The sequence below is a fragment of the Triturus cristatus genome, chromosome 3_1 (assembly GCF_964204655.1).
Source record: "Triturus cristatus chromosome 3_1, aTriCri1.1, whole genome shotgun sequence".
Classification (NCBI taxonomy): domain Eukaryota; kingdom Metazoa; phylum Chordata; class Amphibia; order Caudata; family Salamandridae; genus Triturus; species Triturus cristatus.
In genome coordinates this window covers 877372062-877393365 of record NC_140583.1, presented here as the reverse complement: position 1 = coordinate 877393365, position 21304 = coordinate 877372062, and the positions used below count along the sequence as shown (strand labels likewise).

Below are 21304 nucleotides of genomic sequence, written 5' to 3'. Positions count from 1 at the left end.
AACCCTCCTAGACACCTCCTCTCATCTGGACTCCCACTTGTACACATCCCACCAACACAGAAAACCTGATCCGATGGTCAAGCATTCTCCTACATTGCTCCTAAAGAACGACCAGCCGCTACACATAAGAGCCTCCTCCGGACTACTTTAATTCCACCAGACACTGAAGGCCTGGCTTTTTTAGTAGTCTCATTAGACATATGTTTGTGTAGAGTCACACCTGCTCAGCGCCAGGATAACTTCCCAGGTGACAGTGCACTCTACAAATCTGCATAACATAACATTACATAGCATAGCATATCATAACATAACCTAACATTACATAACATAACATAGCATAGTATAACATGATAAAGCATAACCTAACATCACATGACAGTTGTAGTTGCTTGAAGGGCCAAGTGGGAAATAGTTAGATTTTAGAATTTCACGCACATCAATGATAGGCCTCAAACATATTGTAGTATTAACATCTCTTTTTCACTTCACTATTAAGGATTTTGAACACAAACATTTGTGTAACATCAAAACCTAGAATTTAAGAAAACAACAATCTCACAACTCCCTTCCTAGGAGAACCGTATATTATGCATTGAGTGATACACACCAGCCACACGCATTGCAAACAAATACTTACAAGGGCCATAAGTGCAGCTCCAACCCCGATGAGAGGACTGACTGCAATGATCACCAGGGTGAGCTTCCAGCCATTGACAAACCCCAAGAGGAAGCCAGCAATGAAGGTGGTGAAGCGCTGGACAAAGATCCCCACTTGATCCGCGATTGCATCGTTAATTTTGTTAATGTCACTGCAAAGGAAGTGTAAAAGTTTACTTTTAATTTGCATTAACACATTGATTTTCAATTCCCTGCAAAGCAGATTGAACAAGCTCTATTGCACTGGTCAAAGATCACTCTACTTTTTACTCTATTAAGATTTATACGATTAATACTTATAAACAGGTGTGCAATTCCAGTAAAAGAAGGGAAAACCCATTTGCATTTAAATCTATATTTTTGCATTGTTTCACTCTTCTATTTTTATTTGGCTTGAACATCTGGTATTTTGATCTCAGCCACTTAGGCCTGCTGAACAAGTGCTCTTTTTAAAGGGATAGGTGTTTTTATTCACACATTGCCACAACTGTCTCGATGGTGAGGCATTTTCCATGAGTGTACAGGGCTCCCTTCCAGCATTAGAAGATACTGATGTGGGAATATTGTCCCACATCGGAGTGAAGGACATAGTTCTCCCATTTACATCTAAAAGATAGAATGTGATTATAAAGTATAGGTTTTTCCTAGCAGTCCCTGCGGACGGGCCCATTCCTACTGTACTACTGTATCAATGTAATCTTTTTCCGTAAATCTTTTTATTGATTTTAAGTCAGCTGAAATAAACAGTATCACAACAATCCGGCAGAGAACAGCATTACAGAATAATATTTTCTATGTATGTTCTCTTTTGAACACATTGTTGTGATCAAGTATCATATTAGTTGATCACATTTTCGGAAAAAGAGAGAGAAACCCCTCACCCCATCTCTGCTTAAGTATGCCCTAAGTCCCTTCAGGGAAGCCTATTATTTAAAGGGTGAGTTATTTGCATCAACATTTCTGTTCCTCCGCCACTGTAAATTTCCTTCCTTCCTCTGCCCTGACTCCAAAAGGTCTTGGGTGACAATAGACTAGCCTGAAGCTTTTTGTTAGTGTGCTGAGGCAGTGCCTTTGAAGTGCAAGTGTGGTGGGTGACAGCTCACCTTCTCCCATCTACTAAGGATGGTCCTTCCTGCCAACACCCAGTCCTAATCATGTGACCCAGGATATAGGCTACAGGTACCAAATGGTTGGGACAAGAAAAGGTCAACTTTCTAAAAATTTACATTTTCAGAATTGTGGCTTAATCTCAGGCTTTACCATTAAAGAGGCTTTTTAATTACAAATCTTTAGAGATCAAACTTAACATTCCTACCTACTCCCAATCAAATCATATCACTTATTAAATGTAATAAGGTAACCCAAAGTTATCCTATGGGAGAGGTCGGCCTTGCAGTAGTAAAAATGAATTTGAAAGTTTTTCACTACCAGGACATGCAAAATTTAACAGTACATGTTCAACTTTTTAAATGCACTGCACCCTGCACTCTGGGCATATTATATGTATTAAAAAGGGCATTTTTTGGCCTGACAAAAGGTTTATTTTAGCAAACACAACAAGATGATGGACAGAGTGATGAAACTTTTCAACAACTCGCCCCCAGTCAAGAGATCTGAGTTAAATCCATTGTTCTTTTGCTCATTATGCCACCTCAGTTTGGACCCAGCCATATGCAAATCAGTCTTGACGCTGTTCCTCATGGGAAATTTGCATATGGCTTGGTCCAAACTGAGGTGGCATAGTGAGCAAAAGAATGCTAGATTAAACCCAGATCCCTGACTGGGGGTGAGTGGTTGAAAAGTTTCAGCACTCCGTCCATCATCTTGTTGTTTTTGCTATGTTCGCCCTAAGTGGCCAAGGGTATGCCCAGACATGGGTCCTTTGCTCACTGTGTCACTGGACTCAAGCTAGCCGGGCTGTTGAGGGGTGAAACCCTGAAAACGGTCCCAGGATGCTTATTTCCAGTCCAGGGAGGACCTGGCCTGGCAGTTCGGGCTGGACTGTTCCCATGAGGATCAAGGTAAAGACTGATATCCATATGGTTGGGCCCAAACTGGGGTGAGCAAAAGAACAATGGAATAAACCCAGATATGTGACTGGGGGTGAGTGATTGAAAAGGTTTCAGCACTCGTTCCATCATCTATTTTGCCAGGTCAAAATAGCAGGTCAAAACTGCACCCACAGGCTGCGTTGTGATTGGCTCCCCTAAGCCAATCACAATGCTGAAATGCAGCATTGTGATTGGTCTGAGTGCCGTAGTTCGGTGCTCAAACGGGGAAGGAGGGCCTAGGCTGTATTGCAGCCTGGGTGGAGAACATGCTAGGTACACATGATTGTTTGGCCAACTCTCTCGCCCAGCCAAAGCGTCATGCAAACTTCAGTGTGCCCTCCACTACTCCCCCTACCCCGCTCTGTGAGCAGAGCAGCCCCACCCGCCCGCCAAGCTGCTGCAGCAGGACAAAATAAAATGCTAATAGCATCAAGTTATTATCATTTTATTTTTCCTTTCTTTCACTAATTCAAAACAGTGGGGCGATGCTTCTCCGCCTTAGCGTATAAGTCGTCACAGTTTAAATAGCCAAAACGAACTGCTTGAAGACTATTTTGAAAAAGTCCGATCCACTGGAATGAATTCAGGGCACGGTGTGCCAATTGTCATTCTGCGACTCGTCTGGCTGGTTCATCAATCTGTTATTTATTTTATTAAGTTGGGATTTAATAGAGTTCAAACCTACATTGAAGGGCATCAAAATGCTGAATAATTAGTACAGTCACATAGCACACTCAACGATGTGTTCCATCTTTAGGCACTAATAGTATTATTATTGTTCACTAACTCAATGGTTGTCATTGCATCATCTCGGAATGATGAAATGTTAAGTGGACAGTGCAAGATGTGAAGCTGTGGTCTTCAGTTTTCACACAGATCTCTACAGTGGGTGCTTTAGTCCAGTGAAGCGTCTTACAGACAAGAGGTGAAGCCATATGTGAAAACGAATGACCAGCCGACCTAAGAACTATGCTGAATAAACTTCAAAACAAGGTGCATATAGATGCGGAACATTCATTGATGGAGGAAGTTACTCATGGGTGAAATGGAAACTGGCGAGAAATGATTCTTCATATGATCGTAATTAGAAGCTTTGCTGTCGACCACGCCTAGCCTTCGTGGCTTGCGAGTCTAATCTTAGGGTCATATATTCAAGCACAGCGCCTCCTTTATCCCCCCCAATCAGTTACTCTCTGCTCTTCCCAGCAGTGGACTGTCCAGTTGTGAAATGGCCAGTTACATAAGGTACGCCACTGCCTAATTACTGGGTATAGTAATTGGAATATGGTAGCATACCGAAGGCCATTCACTTTTTTTATGGTTGATCCTCAGAATGCTAAAAATAATGGGGTTTTGGTGATCGAAATGCAATATATGGTTATCACCTGTGTTTAATGCAAAATGTAGACTTTATGCCCCACCATATTGAAGTGACACAGCTTTTTGCTGCACCCTTTTCAACCTCAGCACATGCAAGACACTTATCAGTTTTATAACTCGGTACGGATATCAACTAACTCAGACGTACTATGTGCAAGGAGTGACCGTCTGTTCTAAAAGACCCTACACCAGTGTTTTCAAACATCCTGGAGTGTGTATAATACTGTATCAGGGTTGACCATGTGCACAAAGCTGCACAGTGGCTGGTTGTCTGCTAAATGCTGTACCAGAGTCGGCGGGGCAGGCAGTACAGCAATTAATATTCAGTAATACACAGAGATTTAGTAAGAGGGGCTGCTCATCTGTTTCTCGCTTATTGACTAACCACCTAAATTGTGCTGTGCCAGGAGCTGCTGGCTCCCTTCACCCTCTGCGTCCACTCTTTCCATGTCTGCACTCACACTCTTTCCTCCTGTCTGTCACTACACCCTCTCACTCATGTTCTCCAAACTTTCACTCACTCTCTTCTGCTCCTTCACTTGTCTAACTCCTCTTCTTTCTGTCACATTTTTCCTTATCTTCTCTCCATCTCTCTGCTTCTTCCCATCTGTCCATTTCCCTATCTCTCTCCTTCTTCTCTTTGAGTTGTCATTTGACCCGCCTGTCTCTCTCTCCACCAAGTCTTCCATCCATCTAATGCACTTGCTTCCTCCTCCCACCTTCCTCACCCTTTTACAATGTCCTCCCAGATCTATTTCTAATACATACTTCAACCTTTTTACACTTCTCCCTCCTTCCTGCTCACCTGTGGTCACCTTACAGTTGTGTTTTCTCCCATCTTCATCTAACCTTTATAGTCCCCTCATTCTAACGCTTCCTCCTCCCTCTGCCCACACCTTCTCTCGGCAAAATGTCCCCTTCACACTCTATCCTCTCCTCCCAGCTCTTCCATCTCTCTATTACCACTCATCTAAAAAAAATGTCTTGGGGGGACCCACCCGCTCCCATCCCACATTTTCTCCGTTGGGCTTTTTTGCTTTGCTTACTCGCAACAAAACTCATCCCCAAATTTTAAGCCTCACCACTTTCAAAACTCACCAGCTGTCACTGCACTTGACTAGGAACATATAAATAAATTAAATGTGCCAATCAGGTCTTAGCCAGTTTTACCATGCTTAAAGTAGGGAGCACAGACATTTTAGCACTGGTTAGCAGTGGTAAAGTGCACAGAGTCCTAACGCAAATAAATGAAGTCAGAAAAACGTTTGGGGTGACCCTGCAAAGAGGGCCAAATCCAACAAATACCAATCAGTGATTTTTTTTTTTTTTTTTTTTTTTTTTTTGTGTTGAAATTTTTTATTGAATTTTTATAAAACAAGTACATCAATGCATAGACAACTGAAAATGAAGAGAAAATAGATCCATGTTGAAAGAAACAATGCTGAAATATACATATGAATAAATATGATATAAATAAGATATAAATATGCATTTAAATAGATAGATACTAATTGAAGTAATAATGAAGTCAAGGCATAGGATGATACATGATAAAGACATAACCTATAAGGAGAGGAAAAGGGAAAAAGCTTAGACAATGGAAATGCGGGAAATATAGATAGAAAGAACAAAGAGAAAGTAATTAGATAAAGACAGAAGAACACTACAACGAATAAAGCAGAGGATACAGAAGGCAAAGAAAAGAAAAGAAATAAACAAAGGACAAGAGAGGGTAAAAGCTGATTAATGTGTTTGGGTAGAAGTAGAAGCAGGGGAACTAGCTGTATTTGATTTAAGAAATGGAGACCAAATTCGGAGAAAGGTGTCAGCTTGATCCTGAAGGTTATAGATAGTGCGTTCATGTGAGGCAGTCTGAATCATCGCTACCAACCAATCTTCCTGAGAGGGAGGCAAAGATGATTTCCAATGACGCAGGATACATATTTTAGCAGTAGCAAGTGAGGTATGAAAAAGACGAAGTTGTGGTTTCGAGAGCTTTGGGGAGTGGCGTAAGTCATGCAGGAGAATGTTAGTTGGTGTAAGTGGCAATTTTAGGGGCATAGTGGAATTCAAAGTAGTACCAATGTAAGCCCAATAGGATTGGATACTAGGGCATTCACAAATGATATGAGTAATATCGCAACCTGAATTGGTACATCTCCAGCAGTTAGAATGGGAAAGAAGACCAGCTTTGTGCAATTTGACTGGAGACCAATGCCAATCGTGTAGTATTTTGAAAAGACAAAATTTGAGCCTTGATTCACGAGCTCCCTTGTTCAAATTCTCTAGAATCAAATCCCATTCGGTGTTGGAAAAGGAAATTGAGAGGCGAGCTTGCCATTTACGCTGAAGATCGTGTGAAAGAGATTTAGAGAAAAGATGGGACGATAAAATTTTGTATATACCGGAGGTAACACCTTTAAATTTCCCCCAAACGTGCAAATAGGATAAAATAGGGGAGTCTTGTAGTAGCCATGGCGGTGATCCCATATGGGTCTTCAGACATTGCTGGAGCTGAAGGTATTTAGAAGAATGATGTAGGGGAAGATCAAATTCTACCCTTAGCTGAGAGAATGGCTTAAAATCCCCATCATGTAGAAGCTGATCCGGATAGAGGATACCTGCAGCACGCCAATCAGGCCAGGATAACATACGACCATTGATACGAATGCCCGAATTATTCCATAGGGGGGCCTTAATGTGAATTCTTGGATTCGAACCTAGCAACCTATGACTTCTCTGCCAGGATTTATGCATGGCAGATAATATCGGATTCTTCGGGTCAAGACGACTAGTGCCACTACCATACAAAGGAGTAAGATTCGATTCCGAGGATAGAAGATGTCGTTCTATTTGGACCCATTGTGGCAAGTCTTTAATACCGGGTAAAAAATATGAGAGTTGGGAAATATGTAACGCCAAAGAGTAGTGTTCAATGGATGGAAGACCAATGCCGCCTGATAACTGATGAGCCTTCAACTTGGTTATGGCAAGACGCGGCTTAGCAGTACCCCAAATGAAGGTTTTAATCTGGGCGTCTACTGACCGGAGTAAGGATAAGGGAATCTGTAGGGGAAGCATGCCCAGAATGTAAATGAATCTCGGAAGAGTAACCATTTTAACAGCCTGAGCCCTACCCCAGAGAGAAAGACCCAAAGCCTTCCATTTATCAAAATCCCGACGCATTTGGGAGATAAGAGGAGACAAGTTATCTGTAACCATATCTTGTAACCCTTTATTAACTAGGACACCCAAGTATTTGAGGCGTGAGGACTGCCAATGAAAAGGAAAACCAAAGATGGCTGCTTTTGTGGTACCGTTAGAAATAGGTAAAGCCTCACTTTTGTCCCAATTAATCTTATAACCTGAAAAGGAAGAGAAATCATTAATAATTTGAAGAAGAGAGGGGATCGACCGAGGAAGACGAGTAAGAGTGAGTAAAATATCATCAGCGTACAGGTATATTTTGGAATGTCCAATAGGGAGGGGAATACCAGAAACTTCATCAGATTGACGGATGGTAGCAGCTAAAGGTTCCATAGCCAAAAGAAACAGAAGGGGGGATAGTGGACAACCTTGGCGTGTCCCTCTCTTAATTGTAAAGGAATCAGATAGAAATCCACCACAATTCACTTGAGCAGAAGGATGGTTGTAAAGTAAACGTACTTTATCAATAAATTTTGTACCTAAGCCAAATTTTTCCATGACCGTGAAAAGATAATTCCATTCGATGCGATCAAACGCTTTTTCTGCGTCAAGTGAGAGGGCTAACGCATCATCTGTGAGATGTTGAGCCGACCACAGTGCATGGGCCAGAGAACGCAAATGGTTGCGGGAAGAGCGTCCCGGTACAAAGCCTACTTGGGAATGGTGTATCAAAGAAGGCAAGACTTTACGTAAACGAGACGCAAGGATACTAGCCAGGATTTTAATATCAGAGTTCAACAGGGAAATGGGACGATAACTACTGCAAAGCTGGGGGTCTTTGCCTGGCTTTGGTAGCACAACAATAATAGCTTTGTTAGAAAGGGGACCCAATGAAGATGCAGCATCCGCCTCCTGGAATGCGGCATGTAGAGTGTCAATAATATTGAGACCTGCCCAACGATAGAATTCAGGAGGAAACCCATCCTCACCAGGGGCCTTGTGATAGGGCAGGGCAGCGATCGCACTGGAAACCTCATCCCTAGTTATTTCACCCTCAAGGATGGCCTTACCATCCGCTGAAAGAGAAGGGAGATGCACCTTCGCAAGAAATGCCGTCATCTTATCCGAATCCATTCGATTATCAGAAGTATAGAGGGATTCATAAAAGGAGGCGAACTCATTGACAATGTCTTGAGGTTTTGTGCATAAGTGTCCTTGCGCAGATCTGATGGCCGGGATGGCCATAGATGCCTCCCTTTGACGCAACTGTGCGGCTAATAACCTTCCCGCCTTTTCTCCTTGCTCGTAATGTCGACCTTTCATTTTCTGTAAGGCGTATTCTGCCTTAGATGTAAAAAGACTGTTTAAGGCCATTCGGGCTTGTTCAAGCAGTTTACGATTTTGTAAGGACGGAGAAGTGATATATAGGCGAGAATAGGTTTGTATGTCATGTTCGAGCTCCACTTGTTTCCTCGCATTTTGCTTATTAGCGAGTGCTGCATCACGCATTAATTGTCCCCTTAAAGTAGCCTTAGCTGCAGCCCAAAGAGTCCTGCTGGAGGTCACGGATCCCTGATTATTAGAAAGATAAGTTTGAAGGTGTGACTGCAGTTGGGATTTACCAACAGGAGTTCTGTGGCGTTGGATATTCATTCGCCAGGGCTTACGTCCAGGACTAGAAAGTCCCAGTTCTAGGGAAAGGAGAACCAGAGAGTGGTCAGACAATGCCGCTTCCAGAATACAGGAATCCGTGACCAACTTAACTGCATTCTGTGAGATGAGGAAGTAGTCAAGACGAGAGAACGTACCATGAGTCGACGAAAAGAAAGTATATTCCTTATCCGTTGGGTGACTGATACGCCAATGGTCAACCAACCCGATATCTGAGATAATGTCACCTAGCAAAGCTCTATCTGAAGCATTGCCCCTATCTAGTGGACCAGTTTTATCTAGAATAGAATCTTGCGTCACATTCCAGTCTCCACCAATCAAATATTGCGATGCATTAATTTCGAGCAACAAGCGGGATAATTGAAGAAAGAATGTTTTCTTGGTACCCGTAGGGGCATATACAGATCCTACACAGACGTGAGAATCACCAATTTTAAGTTTAGCAAAAACGTAGCGGCCATTTACATCTGACCATGTTTTAGAGACAGTGACCGGAAGGGACTTGCGAAGAAGAATTGCAACTCCACACTTGCGAAGGGGACCTGCGTCCGTGGATTCATCCTGTTGAATGCTGCTATGTATAACCTTACCCACCCAGTCTCTACAAAGTTTGTCTGATTCTAGAGCATCCAAATGGGTCTCCTGAAGCAAGGCTACATCTACATGCTTAGTCTGAAGATAGGAAAGAACCTTCTTCCGTTTTATGTAATGGGTGAGACCATGTACATTCCAAGTAATTGCATTAAGAGAGTGTGTTTTTGCCATATTAGAACAACGCAAATATCAGAGACAGGAGAATGAAACACAAAACAACGTGCTGAACCAAACAAAGGAAAAAGAAAAGAAATGACAAAAAGAAGGGGAAACAAAAATAAAATAAATGGAAACGAAACTTTGATTTAAATGGAATACATGAAAGAAGCGATCAGAAGAATAATAAAAGAAGAAAAAGGGAGATGAAATTTAGAGAGGTGATACAATAATAAGGAAAACTTTAAAATATTGGGTAAAAGCAAAGAGAGATCAAGAGACCGTAGACTGTTACCCGCGGGTCTGGGCGCACTAGAGCACCGCCACGGGAAAAGACCCCACAGAAAAGAGAAAAGATTAGGAGAGTAGCAATGGTATAGAAGGAAAGCCCAGAAAAACATTGTGAAAAAGAACCTAGGTACGATAAAAAGGTAGAAAGAGCAAAATAGAGATTCAGAAGCAATATTGCTTAGAGGGGGGAGTCTAGTAATAATTAAATGTAAAGTAACCTAATATCATAAAGCATACAATGCGTGTATAAATAAACATAGACCAACATGCAATCGTGCAAGTAGAATAATAAAACTGTAATTAAACCATTAGACGCCAAGGCGCCCAAGTAAATGCAAAATTAGTAAGAAATATTTAAGCAATAAATTGTAACAGGAGAAGCAATGAATATAAGAAGAAGAAAGAGTGATATTATTAGGCAGAGAAATAACAGTAAGCAGACTGAAGGAGAAAAGAAATAAGGTAGAAAGCTAGGAAGAAAGAGGTAAAAAAGGACAAGCAGATATTATAAGAACAGCAAAACATGTGAGAAATGTGGTAAATAATTAACAATAGAAATAAGACTTCTCAAGAAAAGAGAGTCTATAGTTAACTGCCAATAGTATTAAGGTCAGCAACTTCCATAAGTGAGAGAGTTATTCAGTCCGCATCCGAAGGAGTTTTAAGAGGAGAACGTGACTTGTCTCTCTGCAGATCTTGTGAAAATGTAGCAACCGAAACCGATTGTATTGCAGATTTCCTATCTTCTTGTGAGCGATGAAGACGTTCAAGATCCCTACCCCGAGGTCGGGGGCTGCTAGGAGGGCGCCTGTTGCGATCTGGCAATGTAGTGGAAGACTTAGAGGATGAATGGGGCTGAACTTGCTGTGAGGGTGTTGTGAGAACCTCCATTTCTTGAGGATGAAGACGGTCCAGGAATTGCTGAAGATGCTCGGGGTCAAAAAAGTCCTTAGAAACTCCATCTTTGGTAACGCGAAAGCGTGCTGGGTCAAATAGGCCATATTTGATACCTAATTGACGTAGTTGAGGTCGCATGGAGAGAAAGGCTTTCCGCCGCTCGTTAGTTTCCTTGGAGAAATCAGCTGCCATAAAAATGCGATGACCTTCAAAAGAAAAGGAGCCTTGAAGCCGAGCCGCAGATAATATTTGTCTTGTTTGTTCATGACGAAGAAGACAGGCAATAATCGGTCGTGGGCGTGCGGTAGGATCATCACGTGGAGGACCAATTCTATGAGCCCGTTGTATCTCCAGAGGTGGATTGAAAGGAATACCAGTTAGCTTTGGGAGTATACGACACAAAAATGCACTGGAACTCTGCCCTTCAATGCGCTCTGGAAAGCCAAAAAAACGGATGTTGTCTCTCCTACTTCTGTCTTCCAAATCAATGAGTTTACTATGGAAGAGTAAAAGGTCCCGGTCTTGATTTGGAAGAGATTCCAATCGATTCTCCACTGCCAGAACTCTAGAATCAAGGGATTCAAACTTCGTATGAAAGTTGGTAATTTCTGTCTTAATTGATTTAGTCTCCTCAGCTAGTGATGTAATTGTAAGGTGCATGTCATCTAATCGACGACTAACCTCGGAAATTTCGTGCAGGATACGTTGCATAGCTGCCGCCGACGCCTGCCCACCATTAGAGACCGAAGCCTGAGGTGAAGCGGAAGGAGAGGAGGCATTGCCTTTTGTTGGCATATTGGTGGACTGCTTGAGGGCTTCTGCAAAAAGAAGTGGTTTAGAAGCCTTGTTTCCTTGCTTAGAGGCAGACATTTGAGGAGAATGTTTGATAAAAACTTTGAAAGTACGTAAAGCTGTCTTGCTGTTGAGGAATGCTTATATGTGGTTGCAGAAGAATACCAAGACATGCAAAAGAAACACTTAGTAACTGTATATGTATGACATTAATAAGCTAAAAGCAACTTATAATGCATTTCTAAACAGTAAAATGTACATCATTGCTTAATGACCCCCACTACTTACACTTGTTAATATGATAACAACTGCCGCTATATTCAAAGGCATGTAAATAGAGGTAAGATAAAATGAAACATCATATGCGCGATTATGATAATAATAGTAAGCACAGCTACATGCACAGCAAGATGAACAAGGCTGTAGAATGCAAGGTAATCATAGTCAAAGCAGAAAAAGCACAGCCTAACTGAAGGAGTTGACCTGGGCACTATAATGGCATTGGAAAAAAGCACACTCTTGTACAAGACATATAGACTACGCTAAAGGAGGCCATGAAGCGTCGGCTGTAACCAAGGTCAAAAGGCGCGAAACTGTGACTGTAGCAAAGAAGTTCAGCTTGGAAGAACAGTTTAGCGTGATGAATCGCAAATTAATTGCTGACCTGATAATACGCTCATTGACTGGATGAGATGAGCGATATAAGTGCCACAACAGGATTATAGAAGGAAGTAATCCTACCAGTAGCTGAGCGTCGACACGTCAAAAATGCTGACTCCTGTCAGGCGACATTCCTGAAAAGAAACATTACAGCAGGCAATTTGAGAAAGGCGCGGTTTCATGAGGAGATAGATACTTGTCAGGAGCAGCGAAGGCGCGGCCTCATGAGGAGGCGGGCGCCCGTCGTCAGCAATGAAGGCGCGGCTCCATAAGGAGGCAAGCGCTTTTCAGCAGCAACAGAGGCGCGGCTTCATGGGGGCAGGCGTTCTTCGCAACAGAGGCGCGGCTTGAGGAGGAAGAAGAGGCAGCCTGAGTAGATACGTCAGACAGGCCCCGCCAGACACGCAGCTCCACACAACCCTGTCATCGAGGCAGTCAACACCAGGGAAGCTTCGCCGTCACATCGTCGAAAAACTCGCCCAAATCGTGCCCACCACCTTCCGGCTGTTGCAGGGCACAAGAAGAAGACTCCAAAGCCGCTGTGAGGTAGGAAATATCCGTTAAGGGTCCATCCCGTGACGGAGCTCACTCGTCAGGCGGCCATCTTCCTGCGTGGCCAGACCACGCCCCCCAATCAGTGATTTTGAAAATAACACACCACACTGCACAACAGCACACCTTAACTCTCCCTTTCATCATATAAGTGCATAATCTCTATACCTGCAAGTACATATCACACAATTACGTCATGTGACACAACATCCCATTACCCTCACTGAGGAGATTGGCCAGACCAGGTAATTATAGAATTAGAGAAACAGTCAATGAAATAGCATGAAAGTACAAACGAGATATATTGATCAACCTATGCGTTTGCCTTTTGAATATGTCGGCCAGCCTACTTGGACTCAAGCTTTATTGTAGAATAAGTTCACCTTTGTGCTGTTCAAACAATATGATGCTTAGCAATAGTCTTTGCACCACACTTCTTTTATTCAGCTATTCTCTTCCTTCGGTTTGAACACCTCAAAGACAAATCACCTCACAAAGTGCACACTTCTATGTATCAATAAGTATGTCATGTCTAATACAAATGGTTGGTCCTTGACTGTCGCGCCACTGACGAGCTAAACTGAAGAAAAGGAATGTGCCCGGATTCATTGTTAAATTAGTTCAAGCGTTTCTATACTTTTTATGGAAAATAACTAATGCTCAGAGGCATATCTGTGCCTGACATGTATTCCCAGCTTGATATGTAGTGGGAACTGAATCTGCGTGTAGCCTTGATTTATGTGCACTTGGAGCAATATACCTTTTTCACAAAGATGCACCAATTTGAGAGGAAGACATTAAGGGCAAACGGGACCGACCGCCAGAGGTGCGGCGGTCCCACGAGGCCAATTAGGATGTGCCTGCCACACTGGCGGGCGCATTCTGGCCTTTAACATTGCGGACGGTGATGCTGGGTGCAGCTCCGTCCGCAATGTTAAAAGTGCAAGGTTTGCATTGCCATGCACAACTTGACAGGCACCGCGTGGTGCCTGCCACCTTGTGTATGGCAATGTAGGGGGGTACTATAGGTACCCCCAAGTGCAGCCCCCCCCACCCCCGGGGCCCATAATGGGCTCCCGAAGCAATTTCCACCGGCCTTTCCATGGCGGCATCGCTGCCGTGGAAAGGCCTTTAAATGTGCACATCATAATATGGATGGTGGTGCCTGCTTGGCACCGCCACAATATTATGCCCCAGATTCGCATGACAGGCGGTTACCTGCCGGCGGAAAAGCGCAGTCGGTCTTTCCGTCCGCCGCAGTATCCCCGCCATATTAATATGGCAAGGGGTAAATCAGGTACAGATGGCGGGAGGATCGCTACCGCCGGCTCGGCGGTGGCGATCCACCCGCCATCATAATACGCCCCTATGTATGTACCACAAATAGTGCATGTGAAGTGAGTTGCCACGGAAACTTGAACACATTTTGTGTTGTTTTATTATTTTTTCTCTTACAGGAATCCAAGGGGGAAATCCGACCAAATTAAGGGCACTACTGTCCTTTTTGTCTGCCAGATATGTGTTTCATGTTGTCTTTTGTGCTGACTTAGATTTGAGTGACAGACAAAGACTTTATTATGGGGCATAGTTCTTGAGACCTGACGAAAGCCCTGGACCAGATGTGTACCTTGACACATGTCTGAAACAGAAAGACGGTTTTAAATAGGGTGTGGGGCCTTTATCTACCTAGACACCCCCCCCCACCATCATTATTTTAGTCATACCAGGAACACTGCGAATAAAAGGGATACCTTGGTGTTTTGAGGCATTTTTGGTCCAAGACCCCCCTGGCAGGAGAATTAACCAAAGTGCTCCATGGTACATGGTTGAGCCCATCTTGGTATTTAAGGACCAGGATGAGACACGATAATGAAGCATGACACCAATAGGGTGTATGAGGGTCTATCCAACAACACAGTGTTATGTCCAAACATTATGGATGCAGCTTCACTCCATGTATATCATTCATCCTCCAAAAAAGAGTAACGAGGAGAAATAACGATATTTCTCCTCGTTATGCCTCCTGATCTTTTTGGTACATTCCCAGGTCTACCACTTCTGGTAAATCTGGGAATGCGTCAAAAACAATGGGACTTGCCTGGGAACACCCACGCGACACCCATGGAATGCCTGGCCAGGGCAGAGTAAGGCAACTCAGTGATTTGCGCTCTGTTGCTTTACTCCAGATTTATGGAGCAACAGTGCCACACAAAGCTTCATAAATCACATTTGAGGTTTTGGTCACACATGTACCAGGTTATGTGGTGCAAACGTGATGCACCCTGGCTCATAAATAGGCCCATTAATCTCCATGTAAAAAAACAATAAATCTGGCGTTGTCTAAGGTAAATAGCGCTCATGTAAAGTGCTCCAGTGCTCATTACTGACTGCGTGCTTCATAAAACTGCAAAAACATAGGCACCAGGCTCCTCCCCTATCTCCCTGAACTGAGGGTTCAGTACAAGGACTAGTGCCTGTGCAGCATCTCCAAGCTACTTACCTTCATGGCAGCGGGTCTGCATCCACAAACATGCATCTCCCACACAATTTTGAATTGCTATTGTTAAATTCACAAAGTTTTTGGATGGGATGACAAAATTATCCATTAAAAAAGCTAAAAAAAATGCATGTCTGCAATTTGCCTGATTCACAAATCCCTTCTCATATAACATAAAAAAATTCAGCGATGAAATGTGGCAAAAGCAGGAGTAATATGCGCGTAATGTAGCTGCATAGTTTACATTATCATAGCATGCAAGTAAGTGTCAAGAGGTGAGAATTACCACGGGCGTAACCTTCAGCAACCAAAGTACCCTAAGAGTGGCCAAGGCCAAAGAATGCAAATGTGTTTGATGCCCAAAAGTATTCACGTTTTGCGAATTTCACAAACATTTACTAATAAACGTGCCACAATTTACAGAGCATTAAACTAATAAATTGACTTAGCGTAAATACATCAAAAAGATTGGTCAGAAGCACAAAGCGTGTATGGAAATATGTGACATGTAAAGGTAAAATATCAAAAGAAAAGAAAATAATAGCCAACTCTTACGTGGGTTTGTGGAATTTACTGTCTATATTCACACATAATGTACACATTGTGCGCATACAATACATACTGCATAAAGTACAATAGGCTTCCCTGTGGTTTGTGAATCTGCCCCTTAGAGGCTTCATCCCGTCAGAACCCACCCAGACCCAGTACTCATACCCTGCATTAAGGATACATGCTGTACATAATGGATGTCCATTTTGAGTATGGTAGCTTACTCAGACATTCGTGAGTTCAGTTCACCCACAGAATTGCAATCAAACCAGCCCACGTCCATTCTCATGATCTTCCTAAAGTATGCCTTCCGGATCTTCTGGACTTGTCGTGCAGCCGCCGTTACCCAGAAGCAGATCTGTGCAAATCGGACAGAAACATAACAGATGGTCATGGTAGGTTGCAAACAGATAGGTAGTATGCATGAAAAATGTAACGTATTGAGTGCTATCTTTCTGCTCCTGAATACCAGCTTAGGATCCGCCCTTGGAAAATACCATTTGCACACGCTATCTGGTTGGTTTTTGAGCCCTGTTCCAATTTTTGCACTGCGCTATGGGGAATAACCTGCAAAAACAATATTTGTAACTGTTCCGCACAGTATTTACCTTACCACATTGTTTTGCCGAACCAATTTCTTCTAGCTATGACCAGAAGGAAATTGTGCAAGGAAAAACCTGGAATTAAGCCGCATTTGGCATAAACATCTTTAGTGCCTGAGCTTACTTGACTTTGCCCCTCTACATCACATGGCCACCAGATTGACTCCTCTACATTGTGGGGCATTACATTGTCTAGGATGGGCAGAAAAGCCCTAGCCCTCTTTTTGTGATTTATTTTTTTAAGGTTACCCATACCCTATTTCTAATTAAATAGCCCTTAATTTTTTTATTTTTGCTTACCTTTGACAATATAATGCCCCAAGTTGTTGTGGAAGAGGTGTGATGGCCAGGCAGTGAATTGAGGGCGGGAAATGAGGGGTATACATCCGACATTACACTTAGGCCTTCATTATGAGTGGCCTGGAAAGGAATCCGATTATACCCACCCTTGGTGTTACCAATACTGAGGTATTGGTAACTCTAGAGGTGGCGAAAATCTGAGCCATTAAAGGCTTTACCCTGTAGGTCCCTTTAGAAATAAAGTATTACCAGGGAATCAGTAATTCCAGATCCGAGGCCCTGGTAATTCCTTCTTTTCACCCAGATTTTGACATGGAGATTTCGGCTGTTTTCAACTCTCCAAATCTCCTTATGAACAAGGGCAGATCTGGGGATACAAGTGGATGTCTCAGACCCAGTGTGTCCAGTAACTACCATTAGTGATCCTATCGGAATTAGGAGGCCACTCGTAATGAGGGCCTTAGTGAGACACCCAAAATGAGGCTCTAAAAAATGTCTTAATATTATAACCAATAGAGCTGATTACATGACACATAACATTTTAGGGTAAGAATAATTAAAATAATGTAATACCAGGCTAATCCCAGGCATGAAATGGAAAACAGATGATGAAATGAAGATTTTTGAAAACAAGTATTCTTCTCCTCTGGGTATACACGAACATAATTGAATTAATATGTCAACAAAATGTCCTCTTTCCAAACACTATTTCCTTGATTAAGATTATGACTCCTTAATCTGCTCCCAATTAGCATGTACAACCTCATCAGCAATGTCTGATGTACACATTTTGTTTTATATTTCATCTTAAAGCACAATTATTTGTCTTAATAATGACTGGACTTCTGACACCCATAAACACCTCTGAACTGATATCCTTATGCAAACATAAGAAGATGCATGCACAAGCAGACTTGTGTGGTGTGCATATTTAGGAGCCGAACGGTGGGGCAGATATTGAACTGGTGATTGCAGGCCTGTTAGAGAGAGAAATAGACTAAGTAAAAAGACATACTTCTAAGTTTATGTGTAAATGACTCACTCACTACTATCGGATTTTGGTGGCAGAGGGGCAGGTGGGGGGATAGTGAGTGCCTCAACCTTCCTGTAAACAGATAAATATTAAAAAGCCAGAGCAGACATACTCATCTGTTAAAGAGGAGGCACTTGCTAATCCCACACCTACCTCACCACCACCATTCCTATCCCATTTATTAAACCTAAAGATTAGCCAGTTTGTATTATTCATATCTGAATAAGGCTTAAATGAGGTTGTCTAAGATTATAGATCCGAAACACCAGTGTAATACTTGAGATTGTCCAATCAAAGTAATCATCACATCCACAGAACCAATAACTATTAACCTTTCATCATTATCCATCATTCTTGAATTTCTGAATTACAAATTAACTTTTACACCCAACCTACATTAGCCATGCTAACCTTATTTAAACCAATCTGCATTAGATCATATATTTCTGCAAGATGGAAGGGTTCCATCCCAGCCTATGGAAAAGAAAACTTGTGGTTTCCGAATCCCTCTGTAAAAGACTACCAAATGAGAGAACCTTTACTCCGACGAAAACTCCCCTCTGAGCTCTGAATGATCAACGTGTTGTGCATACTCAGTCAGTCATTCTTTATTCGATGATTAAAAAACACCATAAAAGCACATATATACAAACAGTTAAAATACAATTAAATCTTTGTCAAGACCCTGACTGCTATTACATACAAAGTTAAAAGAGGAACTAGAAAAAATTATTCATTATGATGATGACAATCCCGCTTACTCTCTTGTTACCCTCAATCGCACCGCAACTTTAAAATTAATAATACAGCATAATGTCAAGGGGTCAACCACTTTTTGCAAAAAAAAATTAGAGCCTCTTTGGCATGTTTAAATTTAGCTTGTTTTAAAATTCCTACCACAAATCTGCGCCTAGGCGTTGAGTAAAAGGAACATAGGAGTACAAAATGAAGGGTGTCCTGCGGAGATCTATTGTCACAGTTTGCCAATTGTCTCTGTTCTTTTGAAGCTCACTCTGGGTCGACACCACTGTCATGGTAAGATACTTGCAGGAAACAGGTTTGGAACCACCCAGCCACTACATAAAGGTGACGGGTCTTGCATGTTACTGCAAAATGCATCTGCAGCAACACAAAGTTGCTGAGCCACACTCCTGGGCAGCTCTGTGGTTGAAAGGTGAAGAGTTAGAAGGCAGAGTGGTGTTCCTGAGTCCCCTTCAAGACATGGGTACTCATTGTGGCTGCAGACCCATGATATGGCCCAAACATGCAACAATTACAACTACTCAGATCAAAAGAAGGTATCTTTGGGGTCTAGCTAGCTGTTGCATGTTACTTTCCCTGTACTTCTGTGGATGGTCTGATAAAATGTGATTGTCATGTCTGTCAGCATAACATTTTATATCTTATCATATGCTGAATAAAGAGAAGGGGCATATTCACAACAGAACGGCGGAGCACGGTGTTACGCCACAATTGGTAACACAGCACTCCGACATTCTGAAAACGTAGGGATGCGCTGTATTTACAATAATACGATGCACGCCTGAATTTCCACTAGTGCTAAATTTAGTTGCCTAGCGCCAATGCGCCAACGCACCATATGCAAGAGTACCTGCATTGCAGGGAATGATTGTTCATGTTCCGTAAGGTGTCCCTTCCTGCACATGAACAATCACTAATGGCGATTTGTAACTTCTATATGTGCTGCATTCTGCAGCACATATATAAGCAGCAAATCGTCATTATTTAATGATTGTTTATATGCAGGAAGGTTGTCGCTTCCTGCACATGAACAATCACTAGTTGAGATTTGGTATTTTCTATGTGTGCTGCAAAATGCAGCACACATAGAAACAGCAAAAACAAGGAGAAATTAATAATTGCTCCTCATTGCGCCAGTTTAAGACCACGTTTTTCTGGTCTTATTTTTGGCGCTGCCCCATATTTACGCCAGCCTTGTAAATAGGTGTCAGTGTCAAAAAGCAATGGGTGTTGTGGTGGAACGCTCACTGCAGCACCCATTGCCCACCCCTTTCATGCTAAGTGCCTCGTGAATAGGGGCATTATTTACAAGGCGGCATTAAGCCACATTAAGGGGCTTAACACCGCCTCGTAAAGTAGGTAAAGGGGTTAACGCCACCAGAACGTCAAAAAAAGTGACGTAATAATGGCGATCGCCCCTTGTAAATATGTCCTTTGGACACCCATTGTGAGTCAGACGTCATCCGACTACACCACCTAATACGCTTCTCCTCACATTTCCTTCTTTCTGCTTCATCCTGAAAGCAGATGTGAAATGTGCAATAAAATTGGTCTGGAATCATAAATCAATGTCCAGGATGTCTTACCCGTTGTCTGGTCCAGAAACGCATACTGGCCAGTAACTGGGGTGGAGATACTGGCTGAAAAGCCCCCATATCTCCACTCCCTAATACCAGTGAACTTGTCATGGGCCTCTAGTTCTAGTTTTTGGCTACTATGCAACTCTCATTAACAACCAGTTTGAGCATGTATTGAATGGTGATAAAATGCTGACCTGAAAATATCCCAGAAAAAGTACAGAGCAGCCTATTCCTGCATAATAAATGGCAAAGTTGGTCATTTCCGCTTCGATATTCAACAACCTATGAAAGGAAACGAGAGGATATATTATTGCTGCACATACAGATGGAGCAATGAACGCATTTAATTTATATAACAATTACCACACACAAATTGATGTCAACATATAGTTAAAAAGAACGGGGAGAAAGTTATTGTACAAGATATTGAAACAAACAAATACCACAGGCTGCAAAAACATACAACTTAGGGCTGAAACGTTGACTGTTTTCCAGTGACAACCATTAGTTCCAAATACTTGACTCATGCCTTCCAAATAGCACAGGCTTGATTTTGTCTGATTAACAAATATTCAAATTCTTCACAAACATGGATATCAAAATAGCAAATGAGACGCTATCAAGCGTGTAATCTCACTATTTGCTGTTCCGTGTAAAAAATACCGAGAGTTACTCTAGAGTTAATAATGCTCACATAGTTAGGGTACCAGAGTGGCCTAAGGGTCAGAGCATGGAAGTGTCTATGAAGAAATTGGTCACACAGTGCATCAACCCAATAACCGGCCTACTATTTTCTCAGTTAGGAGAGAACACAGAATAGGAATGCTCAGCCCTATGCCAGATGTAAAATCTAGTGTAATAAATGCGTTCATGCTTAATTTTAGCGATAGGCGATCATCTTGCAAGCACCTAGGCAGCATGAACAACTGACATTTGAGAGCATACCTGCTCGAATCACCAGATTATGGACAGGGTGTGCAACATAGAAGGGAGAACATTGAGGGTGTCCCACTTGGAGACCCCCGTAAAAGACAGCCTACAGTATAGGTGACTTCACTCTGGGTTGACAAGCGGAAGATGCCTTGGTTTGTGAATTTACTCAAATCTTCCTGAGCACTGACATTTTCTCGACT

General features: G+C 42.5%; 1 protein-coding gene across 2 annotated transcripts in view; it reads right to left on the bottom strand.

Moving 5' to 3' along the window:
• The window catches only part of ABCB11 (ATP binding cassette subfamily B member 11), a 431988-nt gene that overhangs the window by 246935 nt on the left and 163749 nt on the right, over window positions 1-21304 (bottom strand). For both annotated transcript variants that reach the window (XM_085645365.1, XM_085645366.1), the window contains exons 7-9: window positions 20366-20453; window positions 16119-16252; window positions 638-809 (exon numbers count right to left, since the gene is read on the bottom strand). In XM_085645365.1, the coding sequence (XP_085501491.1) occupies window positions 638-809; window positions 16119-16252; window positions 20366-20453 (394 nt within the window). The remainder of the gene's footprint in view (window positions 1-637; window positions 810-16118; window positions 16253-20365; window positions 20454-21304) is intronic.